The 18,496-nt window shown below is 45.7% G+C and overlaps 1 protein-coding gene and 1 long non-coding RNA gene across 2 annotated transcripts in view; one reads left to right on the top strand and one right to left on the bottom strand.

Moving 5' to 3' along the window:
- Positions 1-1,918, top strand: part of LOC310693334 — a 187,053-nt gene extending 185,135 nt beyond the window's left edge. Inside the window, exon 3 of the long non-coding RNA XR_014519096.1 lies at positions 1,778-1,918. This is a non-coding gene — a long non-coding RNA (uncharacterized lncRNA). The remainder of the gene's footprint in view (positions 1-1,777) is intronic.
- On the bottom strand, positions 595-18,350 carry CTSH (cathepsin H). Its single transcript, XM_083475225.1, has 12 exons — positions 17,729-18,350; positions 16,123-16,154; positions 14,023-14,128; positions 13,854-13,924; positions 10,713-10,817; positions 9,869-9,955; positions 8,418-8,473; positions 7,699-7,780; positions 7,533-7,601; positions 6,624-6,730; positions 5,384-5,509; positions 595-2,850 (listed from the first exon to the last, which is right to left on the bottom strand). The coding sequence occupies exons 1-12, from the start codon at positions 17,805-17,807 to the stop codon at positions 2,775-2,777; spliced, it is 996 nt and encodes a 331-aa protein (XP_083331351.1). The 5' UTR covers positions 17,808-18,350; the 3' UTR covers positions 595-2,774.
- Between the last annotated feature and the right edge of the window lie 146 nt (positions 18,351-18,496).

Here is an 18,496-nt window from a genome sequence, read left to right as displayed (position 1 = left end):
GACACCTCCGGGCCTTTGCGGGCAGGGGAATGGTTTCCGCCGAAGAAGCAACCCCCCACCCGCACCAACCTCATTTCCCCCGGCTAATTCATCTGATAGATGCAGATCCGGCACCCCCAGAAGAAACTCACGACCAGCCTGTTTTTGAGCCTTTATTTTTTTGAGCCTTTATTTGTCAAAACTAGAAACATCATCCTTACAAAAATAATCAGGCTTTTAAATGCAAAGAAACTGTTAACATCCCGCCCCTCCCCCCGCAAACCAAGGGCAGATTACAAGATCCCTGATACAGTGTTTTAGCAAAGAGGACAGAAAAGCTTCCGGGAATTTGCACTTCATTAGGACTGTTAAAGGAACAAGGGGGCTCTGCCATCTTCATGGGTGTAGCCAAGATTTTTGTTGGGGGAGGCAAGACTTTGTTGTGGTGGGGGAAAAACGGATGTGATTGGTAAATTAGTTACGGTAAGTATTTCTATTGTTTTACTTGCCTAAGCCCATGATCTTCATCACCACCACCTACAGGAGCCCATGGTTTTATTGCTATGGGCTTAAACACAGGATTAATGTAAATAAACTGTAAAAGGCAACTGATTATTTCAAATATGCCAACATCTTAAAGATTTCTTCAGCATTACAATATTAACACCATACAGGAGTTTCCCAATTCAAGCAGAACAGTTCAAATACTGTAATTTTAAAAACAATCTGTGCAAAGACATTACCACTTGTTATACAAAATTGGGTTATATGTACTGTACATAAATGTGCTCAGGAATAGGTGTACAGATAAAACATGAACCAGGCAAATCATCAAAGCAAGAGCAAGGCGATCTTCAGCCTCAGGTTGAACTGTGAGACCCCTCCAAACAGGTTGCAGGAAGTTCGAGATAAAATCACTCCTTCACAGCCCACAAATCTTTACACTTGCAAGCACTCAATTAAACATGTCAAAAGAAAATACTGTACTTGAATGGAGCCAGTATGTGTCAGTAATCTCTAACATCAAGGTTTTCATCTCAATAAGATGCTTGGCCTGGAAAAGCAATTAGCAGGTATTGTTCAAATCTCTGAGCAACAGGCTTGTAAAAATGTTGAATAAACACAAAACCCTGAACATGATCTGATTTACATGTACAACCCACTTCTGTGATGTTTGAATTACGGTTTTGATTGGTCTTGGCTAAGGGGCTGGACTATTTCTAAAGTATTTTAAAGTTGTTTCTCATTTTGTTCTAGAATTCTCACCTCCCTTGCATTGGGGGCATGGGTGGAAAGAGACTCTCACTTGCAAACAGAACAATAAAGAAAAATTCAGCCTTGTCTGTGTTTTGTTCTTTTTGTGATCAGCAAGGCGATCCCTTACTCAAGGGGAGGGCTGTAAAAGTGCCCCCCTTGCTAATCTGTATAACAGATTGGTTTAAAAGCAAGACAGCTCTTCCACAAAGGCTTCTTATTGTAGGATTCTGATAACAAAAGCTGTGCAAAATGCAGGGAATTGGGAGATATGAAGCAGCTTGAGCTGAATGAGAAAACCAAGCTTTTTGAATCCCACCATCCCTTACCACTGGTCCTGTTAGCTAGGGATAATGGGAGTTGTAGTCCCAAAATATCTGTGGAGGGCCAAGTTTGGCCATGCCTGCTCTAAGGCATGGGTAGGCATCCGGCCCAATGATGGTCTGGGAATCAGCGTGTTTTTACACGAGCAGAATGTGTCCTTTTATTTAAAATGCATCTCTGGATTATTTGTGGGGCCTGCCTGGTGTTTTTACATGGGTAGAATGTGTGCTTTTATTTAAAATGCATCTCTGGGTTATTTGTGGGGCATAGGAATTCGTTCATTTCCCCCTCCCCCCAATATAGTCCACCCCCCCCCCAAAGTCTGAGGGACAGTGGGCTGGCTCCCTGCTGAGAAATTTTGCTGACCCCTGCTCTAAGGCTTCCAGAGCATTATACCACATGCCAGCTGAATTCACTAGAAAGGCACTAGAAAGACACTCAACCCTTGTGGCGGGGAGGGGGGCAGCAGTGGGGGAAAGCAGCTGATAACCAACAATAGTGTAAAGTAATTGGTCAGAACTCAGCATTTCTTGGCATATGGGTTGAGGGCTCACTGAGGTTGCTGAAAGGGAGAGAACAGATTTCAAGTCAGTCACTAAGAGGTGTTTCTGGAAAGCAGAAAAAGTGGAGTTGGGGCACACAAAGACAAAGCAATGAGCCCAACAACAAGTTATCTAAGGGTGAAAAAGGTACACATGACCCCCAGTTATGGAACTTGTTTTCCCCACCTTGTTTCAGTTGGTCTGTGTTCAGACAGTAGTTAAAAATTTGTCCGATTGCCTTCAGAACATAAGTGCAATTGGCCTACCTAACTTATTGCTGGCTGTGATACATTAATTTTTACTGGATTTTGTTGCAAACTCTGATTTTACTCTTGGTTTTAGTGCTGGATTTTTGTGATTGTGTGAGCTGCCCTGAGCACGTGCAAGGGGAATGGTAGGGAATAAAGAAAATCTTAAGAAAAGGAGCATGATTTTGGATAAGGTGAGCAACTGTGCTAGAAAAACAAGATACACAGGGAACTAGGAAAGTGCAGCAACTTGGGTCAAAAACTTTTTCACAGTATCAGATACACATGTAGAGGAGGTGTGTGCTTGAAAATCCATTACAAGATAAATTGCCCCGCTTCTTGGCTGTGATGAACTTCATTTCAGCTTCAATTTTCAGCATAGTGACCCATCACTACCAGCTCTCTGGCACCCAAATCCAGGCCAGCTTTAGACAAGAGGGACTGGGAAGGATGCACAGTCAGCAAGGCCACACATGTTCTTTCCACGTTCAATATAGAAGTATCTAAAAGAGAAAACAGGTTTTCATTCATAGGCGTTGCCTTATCAGAGAGGAAAGTACACAAAACCCTTAAGGGCAAAATAAAAAAATTCCTTCCTGTAGCACCTTAAAGACCAACTAAGTTAGTTCTTGGTATGAGCTTTCATGTGCATGCACACTTCTTCAGATACACTGAAACAGAAGTTGCCAGATCCTTCTATATAGTGAGAAGGTGGGGAGGGGTATTACTCAGAAGGGTGGTGGGAATCTATCTGCCTATCACCCATTCCCACCACCCTTCTGAGTAATACCCCTCCCCACCTTCTCACTATATAGAAGGATCTGGCAACTTCTGTTTCAGTGTATCTGAAGAAGTGTGCATGCACACGAAAGCTCATACCAAGAACTAACTTAGTTGGTCTTTAAGGTGCTACTGGAAGGAATTTTTTTATTTTGACTATGGCAGACCAACACGGCTACCTATCTGTAACTGGCCCTTAACGGCAGGTAGGGCTGTGGCTCAGAGGTAGAGCTGCTTGCATAAGGTCTCAGGTTCAATCCCCAATGGCATCTTCAGGTAGGGCTAGGTAAGGCTCCCTGTGTAAAACCCTGAAGAGGCACTGCCAATCAGTGCAGACAACACTGGGCTAGATGGACCAGTGTTCTGACTTGGGGCTCATCCAGACTTCTGCTTGTCCTGCAGCTTTCCCCTGAGAAAACACAATCTTTACCTCTGAATCGGAGCAAACATCAACTGGGTTTTCTACGAATTAATGTTTGCTCCGATTTAGAGCTGGAGAGCTGGTTTTCCAGGGGGAAGCAGCGAAGCAAAAGCAAAACTGTTCAGACCTGTAATTTCTAGGCACAGGACAAGTGGAAGTGTGGACAAGCCCTTGGTCTAAGGCAGCTCCCTATGTTCCTAAGACTCTATTTGACAAGGTGTGTCTTGGAATGCTTGAGGCTTTCCTAGAAAATTGGTCTGCTGCACCCAGAACATGAGAAGCAGTTTGAAGGATGGTGCTTCTCTTGATTAGATTAGTTCAATTTATTAAGTGTCTCACTTCACACAAAGGAGTCTCAGGGCAATTTACAGACATAACAGCAGAACACTATGCATTAAAAATCCATTAAAATGAAACAAATATGCAACAGTGTTCTTCCACAAAAACCAGTCAGCAAAATAACCACCCCATTACCACAAGGCTGAGGACCAAAAATAGATGTCCAAAAGCCAGACCATTAGTGCTGTCCAAATACCTGACAAAATAAACCCATTTTTGCCTGGCGCTGGAAGGATAACAAAATTGGTGCCAGAGGTGCCCCAGGGGGAGGTATTCTGCAATTGATGGGCCACTACACACAGAGAAAGACCTCTGATGTTAATCTGAGCGTCTGGCTGGATAGGGAAATAGGTTCCTTAAGGTACTGGGACCATAAGCCCTGCAATGCTTTGTGGTTCAAAACCAGCACTTTGGAATTGGGCTCAGAAAGAAATGATCAGTCAGTGAACCCAGGCCAGAATTGCTCTATGTTCAAACCAGCCTAGTCCCAATTGGTAGTCTGGCCACTGCATTCTGTACTAGCATCAAACAGTCTTCAAAGGCAGCCCAACATATAACACATTGCAGTAATCTAGCCTAGAAGTTACGGGAGCTGATGCTGCCAGCCCCAAACCCTCTTTTGCCCCATATCCCAGCTGTCTAATGAGAATGAAAAATTTAATAATAATAATAATAATAATAATAATAATAATAATGATGATGATGATCCTGGACGACATAGACACATGTGCATAGGCAGGATGAAGATGTTACAACAAACTCCAAAGAATCTTTTGCATTATAAATCAGATTTTGGAGAAAGGGCAGGGTTTTCATGATGCCCAAGTAAATCTTGAATATTTATGGCCTGATAGAGTCTAAGGAGAGCTGGCAGGGAGGATCCTTTGTGGGCTTTCTATGGATGGAATTGGCAACCTAATTCTTGATATTATTATCCTCAGCCCTGAAGCAAGCCACTAGATGGTGCCAGAGAATCAGCTAAGAATCCCCAAACAGCCATTGAGTCTAGCTATATATTTCTGACTATAACTCCCAGCAGCCAGCTGGGGCTGATGGGAATTGTAACCCAAAACATCTGGACAGCACCAAGTTGGCAAAGGTTGGTTTATTAATAATAATAATTTCATTACCTGTCCTTCACCCTAAGGTACCAGGGCGGGTTAAAGCCTTAAAAACCAGTTAAAACAACTCAGAAGCGTAAAATTAGGTGAGCCCTAAAAACATACACCACAGGTACCAAAAGCCACAGGAAAGAGGTGTGTCTTTGGCATTCTCCAGAAGCTGTATAATGAAGGTGCCAGACAAACCACTGTGGGGAGGGCATTCCGCAGCTTAGGGGCCACCACAGAGAAGGCAATCTCTTGGGCTGCTGCCGCCACCACTCTATGCCTCTGAAGGCAGAGGAGTTACCAAAAGGCCATCTTCTGCAGATCTTAGCATCTGAGAGAGTCTGTAGCAAAGGAGGTGGTTTCAGAGACTAAAGAGGAATACTTTACCCATCCATGCCCCACGAGGGGCCCCAGGAATTTTTGACAATCCAGTACAGAAGGCCATTCTCCTCTCCGTAGCCTACAGCCAGGACAGCATGATTGACTTTGTCTGGAGTTTTCTCACAGTGTTTGCTGTAGAAAGAAAATGATTTTTTAAAAAAATATTTACTGTGTGTTGAATATGGAACCTACTGTCTAGGAAACCTACTCTTGCAGAATCCATGAGAGGAGGGGGCCACGCGGTTTCTGCTTAAAACCCTCCCATGAAAGAGAGCCCACCACCTTCGAAGACAGCCCCTTGCGCTGTCCAGCAGCTCAGACCAGACTGAGGCTTCCTAGTGTTCAATCTCAGTACTTGTTCTTGCAATTTGACCCTGTTGCTCTGGGTTGTACCTCTGGAACAAGAGAAAACTAATGTGGTCCATCACGTACATCAAGGATGGGGATCTTGTAGCCTGAGTGCAACTCCAATCACTTTTTACCAACAATATCTGCAGGGCCAAAGACCCCTACCTATGTGAGAGCCCGTCTATATATTAACAGCCCTTCAGATTATTAGACCCCATCATGCAAAAATACCCAACTCCTGCCACCTTTCCTCCTAGGATTTGGTCTCCAGGCCCTGACTTGCTCCCCTCTGGACACATCATCCAGGGTGCCAAGGTACTTCTCAAACTGGAATGCCCTAAAGTGTTATGCTAAATTACTGTTTTATTTACAGTATATGCTGCTTTCCCAAGGCAGCTCTAATACAACAATGCAAATACAGACGGGATACAGATTCAAAACATTTCAACAGTATTTAAAACCCAACACATCCATGTTCCTGCCAAAAAGGCAAAGAACCTTCCTTACAAAAATGTTAAGAGAGAAGACAAGGATATGAAGCAACATCTTTGCCTTAGAAGGGTCCCAGACTGGGGTGCGTGGGAGGGAGAGGAAAGGCAGGTGGACCCTTGACTCTGATGGCTTCAGCAGTCTCCAGGTGAGGTCATCTGACCAAATCAGAACAGACTGAAGTAACCCAGGTAGGAGAGCAGATGAAAAGTCAAGCATCTTTTCCTGCTTTCCCTTCTTTGCTCGACAAACATTGAGTCCTCGTGGTGTAACCACACAAATGCTAACATGCCCTGAAAGATGCAAGATGAGCAACAGGGCCATGACAATGACCCTTGGCATTATCTATAAACCAGTCCCATTACACACACACACACACACACCCTTGTTCACGGCTCAATATATTCACCTGGTGTAAACACCCTTCGTGTATAACATAAAGTCGTCTGTCACTTCAAAGGCAAAGCTCAATGGATTGTACCTCCCCACAGCTTCCACCATGCCTTGCTCATCATTCTGGAAGGAGAAAGTCATAGGAGCATAAGAAGAGCCTGCTGGATCAGGCCAGGGGCACATCTAGTCCAACATCCTGTTATCACATAAGCCAACCAGACTCCTGTGGGAAACCCACAAGCAGGATTTGAGAACAAGAGCACCCTTCCCTCTAGCGCAGCGGTTCTCAACCTGTGGGTCCGCAGATGTTGTTGAACTACAACTCCCATCATCCCTGAGCTCTGGCCTTGCTAGCTAGGGGTGATGGGAGTTGTAGTCCAACAACATCTGCGGACCCACAGGTTGAGAAAGGCTGCTCTAGCGGCTTCCAGCAACTAGTTATCAGAAGCAATGATGCCCCCAACAGTGGAGGCAGAGCATAGCCATTGATAGCCCTCTCCTCTGTGAATTTGTCTCATCCGGTTTTAAAGCCATCCAAGTTGGTGGGCATCACTGCCTCCTGTGGCAGAGAGTTCCAGAGTTTAACTATGTGCTGCGTGAATAAGTCCTTTCTCTTCTCTTCTCTTCTCTGCCTCTGTCTTAATACGCAATGCTTGGCCCTGGCTCAGCAAAGGCTGAGGACGGACTCCCCAGGACACAAAGCAAACAATGGCGAGACTCAGGACCCATTTCTTAAGGGCCAGAGAAGATGTGCAAAGTGGGAAAGTAGTAGCTATCCGCCACCCACAGCCAGGTGTTTTCTGTTTACTGTTACCCCTCTTTCTAAGAAGGGGCCGGACGAGTTCAAACATCCAGTAGAAGTTCAGTTACATTTTATTTTCACCTCTTGGGAAAAGCAAAATGCAGGGCAGGAGGAGTCACTCACCAGCGTAATGTTGACGACTTTTTTGACGAATGCAATGGCCTTCTGACCTTGGAATTTGCAGGTCCCGTTCTGTGCATGAGACAAGGGAGGCCCATCAGAGATGGCTCATTGTGGAGGGCAGTGCCTGCCCTCTTCTACTCTGCAATCCTAATCCTAGCAACAATACCTGTGCGGTGTATGGGTAGTCATCCTCCCCCATCAGTCCTTTGTTGTACAGGATGTATTCAAACGCTTGGCTAGGGAGTCCCCTGGGGAGGCAGAAACACAACAGCACAAATCAGCCTGCTCATTCTGAGCTCGTTCTCTCGCTGTGGAGATTGAGGAAGGTTGCGGGAAAGGGGAGGCAGGGGATGGAACACTGAGTTTGAAGGTATTACTATGATAAGGAAGGGCTGAGATTACTCAGAAGATTTTTTTGGGGGGGAGGTTGTTTCCCAGATGCTGCCACTTATGTATCTATTTCATAAAAATTATATGCAGCTAGATTGTGAAAATCCCCAAAGCTGTTTACAGAAAAGACGAAACCATAAGACTATCACCTAGAAAAATTAACCGTAATTTAACACTTTCAGGAAGTTAAAATACAAAGAGATTAAAAGTCGCATCAATGTTTTAAATGTCTAAATAGGCTGATCTAAACAAAAATGTTTTCAGCTGGCACCGAAAAATGTCCAGTGATATCAAGAGGCAGGGAGTTCCAAGGTGTAGGTGCTGGCACACTAAAAGAATGAATATTACAAATGCAGAACAAGTTACTTGGCACCAATGTCAGTTCCGCCAACCAAAGCAGTTGAGTGGGTGTATATGAAGTAAAGTGATAACGCTTATAAACTTGTACTAACTTGTTAAGGGCTTTATATACTAATAGTAACACCTTGAACTTACCCACTACATCCATGGTTGTTGAAGGCCTGAGCACAGTCAACCAGTTGCTGTTCAGCCTGGGGGAGGGAGACACTCCTGCATTCATTTATAATTTTATTTGTGTACTGCCTTTTCACCCAAAAAATAATAAATATGCTCATAACAGCTTACAGCAAAGAAAACAGGAATGCATTTCAAAACAGTGCAAAAACAATGTTATAGTAACATAATAAAACAGGACAGTAGCAAATATAATAACATACAAAAAAAATTCAGTACTATAAATACACAACGTGTGACTGGAAAGTTTGGTGAATGGTCACAGAAATCGGACGGCAAGAAATATTCAAACATACAATCGGCACTGGAAACCCACAAAATGCTCACAATTGTGTACGGAGATGAAGCTGTAACTCAAAAGCCAGTGTATGAGTGGTTTAATCGTTTCTGTGAAGGGCGGCAAACCATTGAAGATGACTCTCAGTCTGGCAGACCGTCGACAAGCAGAACGGCGGCAACGACAGAGTTTGTGAGTTATTGATATGGGATCGGCATTTCTCTGTCCAAATGATGGCATATTCCGCATGAAATCATTACTGAGTTGTCCCACCCTCCATATTCTCCTAGTCTGCCCCACTGGATTTCTCTCTTTTTCCAAAACTGAAATCTGCACTGAAAGGGCACAAATTTCCCAACATTTCACATGTCCAAGCTGCTGTGATGAGGGAACTGAAAGCAGTACAAAAAGAGGACTTCTCCAGAAGTTTCCAACAGTTCTATGAACGTTGTTAATGGTGCATTGTATCAGAGGGGGGCTACTTTGAAGGCCTGTAAGATTGTAGGTTCGAATATTTATTGCTGTCCATTTCTGTGACCATTCACTGAACTTTCCAGTCACACCTTATAGAAAGATTACATTAACTACAGCCTGAGAAGGGTTTCTTCAATCCCTGGTTTCCAGGTAAATTGGCCTGAACCAAAAGTAGGAAGTGGAAGTCTGTCCCTTCCAAAACCTGCATTCAATTAATCCAGGCATAGGCAAACTCAGCCCTCCAGATGTTTTTCTTGCTCAGGGAGATTTGTCCACAGCCAGAGGCAGGCTCCTGAAAGGGAACAGGCATTACAAGTTAGAGGATTAACTGTTAATTAACTTGTAACGCCTGCCTCTGGCTGTGGACAAATCTCCTTGAGGAAGACCTTCAGCTTTTTGGCTGTGTGTTCCTGCATGTACATGAGCTTTGCTGCTTTCAGCTGCTTTAAATGCATGTTGAGCTTCTGACATTCCCTTTTTGCTGCCATGAATCCCCCCAGTCCTTTTGTCTCCACTTGGTTCTGAAGAGGCAAGCCACTTTTTCTTAACCCGGATGTGGCCTAGACTTTCATGAGGTTAACACAGGCCACACAGACATGGAACAGAGGGAACCAGATAGGCCAGAGTTCAACAAGGCCAGAGTTCAACAGGGGAGCCTTACCAGGTCCAGTAGCTTTCCTGTTGCGATGGCAATAGCAGACTCCAAGCACCCAGTGGTTGAGAAAGTCCAGCAACTGCCACAGGGACCCTTGAAGAGGAGGGAGAAGTCAGATGGAAGGAAGGAAGAAGACTGGTTGACTGAGTTTACTTATATGGCGCTTTTCCACAATAAGTTGCACCCAAAGCAGCTTACAGCAAACATTCAGAACATCAAAATACAGCTCATTGGACATATAAATATACAACATACAGAGCATGTCAGTAAATTCAAAAATGATAAGAAGGAAGGGGAAGGCATGAGAAAAAGCAACAACTCTCTTCCCACAGGTAATGGAAGGCACAGTGGCCTGGTTCACAACTAATTCTAAACCTGGTTTGTTCAACAAACCAAAAGCCATAGATAGTCAAACAAACCAGTTTGTTCCTCACAGCTTGTTTTCCAGCAACTTATGCCTTTGTAGTTTGGTGAGCATCTGGGGTGGGGGAGCCAAACAAACCATAGTTAAGGGGCTAGGTTCGTATGTAACACCAAGCCCAAGGTTAAGCCCAAAGGCTTAAGTTGACATCAAACCATGGCTTCAGGTCGTGGTTTGTTGGCAGTAGAGAAACTATAGTTCATGCATAACACTGAGCCGTGGGTTAATAAACTATGTTTTAATGTTATGTGCAAACCAAGTTTATATCTGTAGCACTATCCCTATCAGCAAAATCCTTAAGAAAAAATAAGCCCACAACTGGAATTACATTTAAAACCCTTTTGAGCCTCCAGTGGAAACATATTTTCAATTGCTCTGTGGGACCAACAGTTGAGGGTGGGAGAGTGGCCTTCAGGATCAGTTCCTTACCTGATTTTTCACAGGTGTCACAAAATTTCCTTTCTTCCTCCAGTCTATGGTTTTTGGACAGGCCCCACCACGGCTGATGAAGTTGCCAATGGTGGCTGAGCAGTTCTGGAAACAACAAGAGAGCCCTCACTCAGCTGGCAGCTGATGTTCCCCAGACACAGAAGCCCCTGAGCCACAAGTGGTTAGCGTTGCCAGGTTGGTTGGCCACAATCCGCTGCGGCACATCAAATAAGAACGGGGGCTTGGAGGCCGGTGGAGTCTCTGGCTCAATTGCCACCTCCGCAAGCCACCGTCTCCCACCTGCAGCCTCACATCAGCCGCAGGAGCAAAATAGTATCAGACACCACCACCAACATGAGTTCACCATATGACGCTTGGCAACCCTTCACCATATATTTTTCTTACAGTATTCTCTTATTATTCTTTTTATTATCTTCCATAGAAGGGACTACACTAATTATATGTAAAACAATCCTACTGGGAATTGCAATAATGACTTGAGAGTAAAATTCACAAGTAAGTTGGCTAGCCTGTTTTAAGAAAATATTTTTTTCTGATTCCAGGGTTTACAAAAATATTTTTCACTTTCAGTGCATTACAGAGCAAAAATAAGGCAATGAAATAAAACTGCTCAAGTCCCTATTTTTGAAAGGGAAAAAAAAACACAATCCCAGCATTTTATTGCTTACAGGAAAGTATTTTTAAAGCCTCTATTTAAAACACGCTCTCTTCCTCCTCCAGACTTTTGTGTGTTTCCAGGATGTCTTATTTTTAGACGGTTAGAGCTCTATTTTCAGAAGCTGAATGCAATTTGGGTAATAATGTGTTCATAAAATGCAGTACTCCATAGTTAAACTGGGTGCTCAGCCACTCCCCACACAGCACCTGCCTGGTCCATGGGATCCCCTGGCACGTGAATGGAGGAACCTCCTGAAATGGCCCCTGGGTGCTGGGTCCTTGCTAATCCAGCATCACCTTTAATTTCAGGCTTCAGATAATATAAGTGAATCACTATGACCACCTGAAAAGGGGCCATATAAATACTAAGTCCAATGTATATCCTTTGGAAAGAGAGGTGTAAAAACACAAGTCTTTTAGCACATACACTTTGGAACTCCCTGCCAATTGACAGGGAGGAGCCTTTGCTGTAATTTTTTTATTTAGGAAAGCCTATCCAGGTATGTTGAATGTTGATCTGTGTTTAGCTTATCACTGATAATTTTAATTTACTGAATGCTTTAAATAGGCATTTTAACTGTCTGTATATGAATTTTATGAAATTAAAAAATTAAATACAGCACACACACACACTATTGTTCTAGCTGTGACAGATAAATTTTAAGCTCTGCTCTATCTTCCAGAGCTTTGCACCAAACTGATGTGCTTCCTTCCTTTTTCTTTAGGACGATGTGTTTCTCCCTCTCTTCTGAGAATTTATTCTTTCTATATAGTTGTGAAAGTAGAAGAGCACAGTCTTCTCCTTTGGCGATCACTTGTAGCCGAGTAAGATTGTCTTCCACGAACACGGTCTTAACAGTGAGTCCATAAGTGACCGTGGAGGCCAGTTCTGGATCCACACGTCCTTCCACAGTAGGGACATAGGTTTCCGGGCAGGAGTTGATCACAGTGTGGATTGCCAAGCGTGCCTTCCTCTTAGTGTGCTTCTCCCTTGCGTCCTGAGTTTGAGCATCTTCAAAGCCCATGACGCCTTTGGTAAAGGCTGTTCTCCAATTGGAGTGCTCACAGGCCAGCGTTTCCCAGTTGTCGGTGTGTGTTTATACATTTTTAAAGATTTGCCTTGAGAGAGTCTTTAAACCTCTTTTGTTGAACACCAGCATTATGCATTCCATTTTTAAGTTCGGAATAGAGTAGTTGCTTTGGAAGACAATAATCAGGCATCCACACAACATGACCAGTTCAACGAAGTTGATGTTGAAGAATCATTCCTTTGACACTGGTGCAAAAGGCACAAGTTAGGACCTATTAAGCCCTATTTGGCTTGGGCCCAAGCTGTCTGAAGGATCATCTTCTCCCATACGAACCTGCCTGGGCTCTGAGATCTTTGGAGGAGGCCTTTCCCTTAGTCCTGCCACCCTCAGAGGCTTGCTTGGTGGTGACATGGGAGAGGGCTCTGGCAGTGACTGCTCCCAGACTTTTGAACTCCTTTCTTAGGGAAATTAGACTGGCTTCCTCCTTGTTGCCATTCCGCCAGCAGGGGAAGACTGTTTTATTTTGACAGGCTTTGGTAAAGGACTGCTTTTAAAAGGAAAGGGTTTCAATACACTCGTACCTTGAAAGTCAAACAGAATCTGTTCTGGAAGTCCATTCGACTTCCAAAATGTTTGGAAACCAAAGCACAGCTTCTGATTGGCTGCAGGAAGCTCCTGCAGCCAATCGGAAGCAGCAGAAGCCCCAGCGGACGTTCAGCTTCCAAAAATAGTTCGCAAACTGGAACAGTCACTTCCAGGTTTGCAGCATTCGGGAGCCAAAACGTTCGACTTGCAAGGTGTTCGGGATCCAAGTACAACTGTATTGCTGTGCTGTTTATACATTTGCATTTTTGTATATTTGTTTTTTATACATTTTTAATTCTTTCGGAGTTGAATTGCTTTTTAACCATTATCTGTTATATGTTTTTAGCTTTTGGCGTTTTATCTGTGTTGTTTTAATTTGGGTATGCCACCTGGAGCCCCATTCTGGGGCAAAGGCAGGATATAAATAAACAAACATAATAATGATAACTACGACAAAACATTTATGTTGGTATGCTGCAGTGCATTGCTTGCTGTGAAACTGAATCCCCACCCCCACCCCTCCCGCCACCTGCTGCAATAAACAGATGCACTGGCATTCAATCCCGGGCTTTGTGTGTGGGTCTGGCTTCCTGGATTTTGAACTTTCTTAGATGCATTCTCTGGGGCCAAGGCACACAGGGTAACCCATGTAAGGATTCCTCTCTTGTACAAGCATGCTTAAGGATTACATGTGAAGGACACACACCTGTGACTTCCGAAAGACATGTGCAATAGAGAACATGGCAAGGACGCAAGCCCAGGGTTGCATGGTGAGCCCCCAAAGGTTCCTTGTATGGTGGGGGTGGTGGGGTGGGGAAGGAAATGGCAGGAAGGCACAAGCCTTTACCTGGGGTTCGCGCCAGAGATACTTTTTCCTGAATTCAGCAAATGTCATGTCGGCAAACTGGTTCAGACCCACTGAGGAAAGAAGGAGAGAGAGAAGAGGGAGTTGTGAAGCCAGATCTGCCGTCAACCTTGCTCTCTTTTAAAAGGTATCTCAAGAGCAGGATCCGTACTTTGGAAGGTATGATTCCCAGCATTGTGCTTCTCAGTCTTCTGCTTGTTACTAAGGAAGATCTGAAAGCGCCGCTGATACTCCTCCAGGCCGTACTGCTTGTTGTTCTGTGGGAGAGAGGAAGGATACAGCAGCTGCAGGACACAGAAGTGAAAGTGCAACCATGGGCAGATTTAGAACAGAGAAGTGCCTCCCCCTCCCTTGCTCACAAACCGCACCTTCTTTGGAAATCCCCCACCCCACTTCAATCTGAAGTAGCCATTTCAGTCATGGAACTGAGACATGGGAACTGGTGGGTGGTAAGAGACCAAGACATAAGCTGCCTACTGTGATGCAGGTGGTGAACCTGTGGCTCTTCAGGCATCATTTATTCCATTTAGTACCACTACTACTGACGCAGGTGGCGCTGTGGGTTAAACTACAGTGCCTAGGACTTGCCATCAGAAGGTTGGTGGTTCAAATCCCCGCGATGAGGTGAGCTCTCGTTGCTCAGTCCCAGCTCCTGCCGACCTAGTAGTTTGAAAGCACGTCAAAGTGCAAGTAGATAAATAGGTACCGCTCCGGAGGGAAGGTAAATGGCGTTTCTGTGCGCTGCTTTGGTTCACCAAAAGCGGCTTAGTCATGCTGGCCACATGACCCAGAAGCTGAACGCCGGCTCCCTCGGCCAATAAAGCGAGATGTGCGCCGCAACCCCAGAGTTGGCCACGACTGGACTTAACGGTCAGGGGTCCCTTTACATAGTAGTAGTGGTGAGGTAAACCTTACCACTACTACTATGTATGGAAGTGAGAGCTGGACCATAAAGAAGGCTGATCGCTGAAGAATTATGCTTTTGAGTTATGGTGCTGGAGGAGACTCTTGAGAGTCCCATGGACTGCAAGAAGATCAAATCTCTCCATTCTTAAGGAAATCAGCCCTGAATGCTCACTGGAAGGACAGATCCTGAACTGAGGCTCCAATACTTTCACCACCTCATGAGAAGAGAAGACTCCCTGGAAAAGACCCTGATGTTGGGAAAGATGGAGGGCACAAGGAGAAAGGACAGAGGACGAGATGGATGGACAGTGTTCTCGAAGCTACCAGCATGAGTTTGACTGAGCTGTGGGAGGGAAGATAGGGGTGCCTGGCGTACTCTGGTCCATGGGCTCACGAAGAGTCGGACACGACTAAACAACAACAACCACTACTACTACTATTATTAAATTTCTATACTGTCTTTCATCCAAAGATCATAGGGCAGATTGCAATATAAAAACAAACAAAACCAATAACCCCGCCCCAACCCAGTTTAAAAGGCCACTGAGTGCCTGAGCTGGTCCTGTAACGAACAATTCTTTAGCATGGGGTCCTCTTGGCCACATGCTCAAAAAAATCTAAAATTTCAGTTTTTATTGCATGGCTATATGTATGACTCTCTATATATTTTTATGAACAACAGTATATCCTAAGTATTTATTATTATTAATAATAATAATAAAGAGAGATGCTCAGAAACCAGTTTGTCATCATTTCAGACCTAGCAACTGGCGTACTGGGGCTGCATGGCTTTGCACCTTTGTTTCCAGGCAGGCAGGCAGGCAGGCACCTGTGTGGAAAAACACACACACAGCTCAGACCACCCTCCCTGGGGGATAGAATAGGAAGGGTGAGGTACTTCCTGGATGGAAGGAAATGAGCTGCCTTTTACTGCTTGCTGAAAGGTGACAAAAAGAGGTGGTTGTCTGGAAGACAGTTATGCAAAATGCTGATTCTTGTGGAGATATTTCCCATTAGTTCCGATTTAATTCAAGGTTACTCTCCAAATCCAGCACTTCTTGAGAAAGACCTAAAAAATCCCTCTGGAGGGTCACACTAGAGAACAGCCAGGACAACACAGAAGGAAGAAGGAGGGAGGGAGAGAAGGAAGGAAGGAAGGAGGGAGGGACAGAGGGAGGCGAAGGCGGCACTTGCTCTCTTCCCTCCCACTCTCCCTTGAAAGTCCAGCAGGAAAGTCCCTTCCAGTGGAACCAGGCCAAGGGAAAGTGAAACAGGCCTTGAGCATAGGGGGGTTATACCTAACTTTGGGGGAGTGGCGGCTTATGAATGGGCAGGAGGGCCTTACCTGAGACATCCATGTCTTGAAGAGAAATTCCTCTGTTGAGGGAAGAAGAAAAAGACAAAATGAGAGACTTTTTAAAAAAGAAAGGGCAGATCTGCACCATACATTTAATGCACATCCAACTCCCCATTAAGCCACCTAACGTCTCCTAAAGAATCCTGGGAATGGTAGTTTCCCCTTCACAGAGCTACAGTGGTACCTCGGGTTAAGTACTTAATTCGTTCCAGAGGTCCGTCCTTAACCTGAGCACCACTTTAGCTAATGCACCACTTTAGCTAATGGGGCCTCCTGCTGCTGCCGCACCGCCGGAGCACGATTTCTGTTCTCATCCTGAAGCAAGGTTCTTAACCTGAAGCACTATTTCTGGGTTAGCGGAGTCTGTAACCTGAAGCGTATGTAACCTGAAGCATATGTAACCCGAGGTACCACTGTATAGGCTGCAACAGCCTTAAACATTGAGTTTCCAGAAGTCTTTGGCGGAAGTCATCTGTTTTCAGTGTGAGCTGCATGTGTATTAAATGCTACCCTAAGCTACTAATTAGCAAGATTCTGTTTCACATCTTATTATTAGCATTTACAGGGCAAGTCCTTTAAAAGAGGCCCCGTGGATACAGAGTATAGTGGTACCTCGGGTTACAGACGCTTCAGTTACAGACTGTGCTAAGCCAGAAATAAGAACTTGGGTTAAGAACTTTGCTTCAGGATGAGAACAGAAATTGTATGGTGGTGGTGCAGCGGCAGCGGGAGGCCCCATTACCTAAAGTAGTGCCTCAGATTACGAACAGTTTCAGGTTAAGAACGGACCTCCAGAATGAATTAAGTTCTTAACCAGAGGTACCACTGTACCGTACACATGTTCCACGGGGCTTCTTTTAAAAGACTCACCCTGTATATCCTGCCTCTCCTGCAAGGAACTCAAGATAGCAGGCATAACTACTTTATCCTCACAACAACCCTATGAGGTCGGTCAGGCCCAAGGTCACCTAGTGAGCTTCATGGCTGTGTGGGGATTTGAACCCTGCTCACACAGGTCCCTAGTCCGACACTCTAACCACTACACCGCACATTATGCAAGCTGCGCCTCCGCACACCCCTCGCCCAGGACGATGGTGACCACCCACCCAAGTTCCTGCCATCCCAGCCAGTGAGATAATAGTATAACAACGAATAATCCCTTATTTATTAAATTTGTATACCGTCCTTCATCCGGAGATTTCAGGACGGTTCACAGCATAAAATACAAGATAAAAACACAAAACTCTGAGCGTGGGGAGGCAGGCGCACTTTGACTGCTCTCCCCCTAGCCGCCTCCATTTTTCTGCGGGCGCCTGAGGACACGCGCGCTCCTGGCCAAACCCTCCGCGGGCGAAGTAGCGAAAGCGAAAGGGAATGTGGCGTGGGGAGAAACGGGGCCAGGCGCGGAGGCTCCTACGCCCCCGCTTTTCTTTCTCTCCCTCCCCCACATAGAGGTGCGCTTCTTGCGCCAGCCGCCCCCTTCGGAGCCCCCCACAAATCGTCACCGGCTCCTCCTCCCCCTCCTCCTCCTCTCGGGGGAGGCGTCCTGGCTCCCTCTCTCGTGCCCCCCACCCCCGGTCGCGCTCCGCCTTACCTTCCTGGTGGCTGAGCAGGCAGGAGCCGAGCGCGGAGAAAACCGCAAGCAGGAACAGCGGCAGCAGCTGCGCCCGCATCTCGCCCGCGGTGGAGACGGCCGGAGTCGGACTGCGAGCCTCGGGACGCCGGCGGGGAGGAGGAGGAGCAGCAGCAGCAGCGGTGGCCGCCTCCGGGGAGGGCAGAGAGGGAGGAGAGGCCGGCCCCTTCCAGCCCGTGGCCGGGGAAGGCGAGAGGCGCACTCTGCCCGCGCTCAGAAGCCACGCCGCCGCTCTCCCAACGAAGAGCAGGTGCTTCCAAGGAGGCTGTCAAGAAGGAGTTTCTTTCTTTCTTTCTTTCTTTCTTTCTTTCTTTCTTTCTTTCTTTCTTTCTTTCTTTCCTTCCTTCTTTCCTTCTTTCCTTCTTTCCACCATTCTTCTTCAAAGAGCTCAAGGTGGCGGACCTGCTTCTCCCCAATCTCATTTAATCCCCACGTGGCACAAAGTTAAACTCTGGAACTCCCTCCCACAGGAGGCAGTGATGGCCATCAACTTGGAGGCCTTTAAAAGAGGATTGGACAAATTCATTGGGGGGGAGCTATTGATGGCTGCTATGCTCTGCCTTCAAAGTTGGAGGCAGCAATTCTTTTGAATACCAGTCTCTGGAAACCACAGAAGTAGAGAGTTCTCTTGTGCTCGGATCCTGTTTGCAGGTTTCCCACAGACATCTGGTTGGCCACTGTGGAAAACGGATGCTGAACCAGATAGGCAACTGGCCTGATCTAGCAGCC

This window comes from Podarcis liolepis (assembly GCF_965112155.1).
Source record: "Podarcis liolepis genome assembly, chromosome: 14".
Classification (NCBI taxonomy): Eukaryota; Metazoa; Chordata; class Lepidosauria; order Squamata; family Lacertidae; genus Podarcis; species Podarcis liolepis.
The sequence above is the reverse complement of the archived record's forward strand: the minus strand, read 5'-3'. Positions and strand labels throughout refer to the sequence as shown.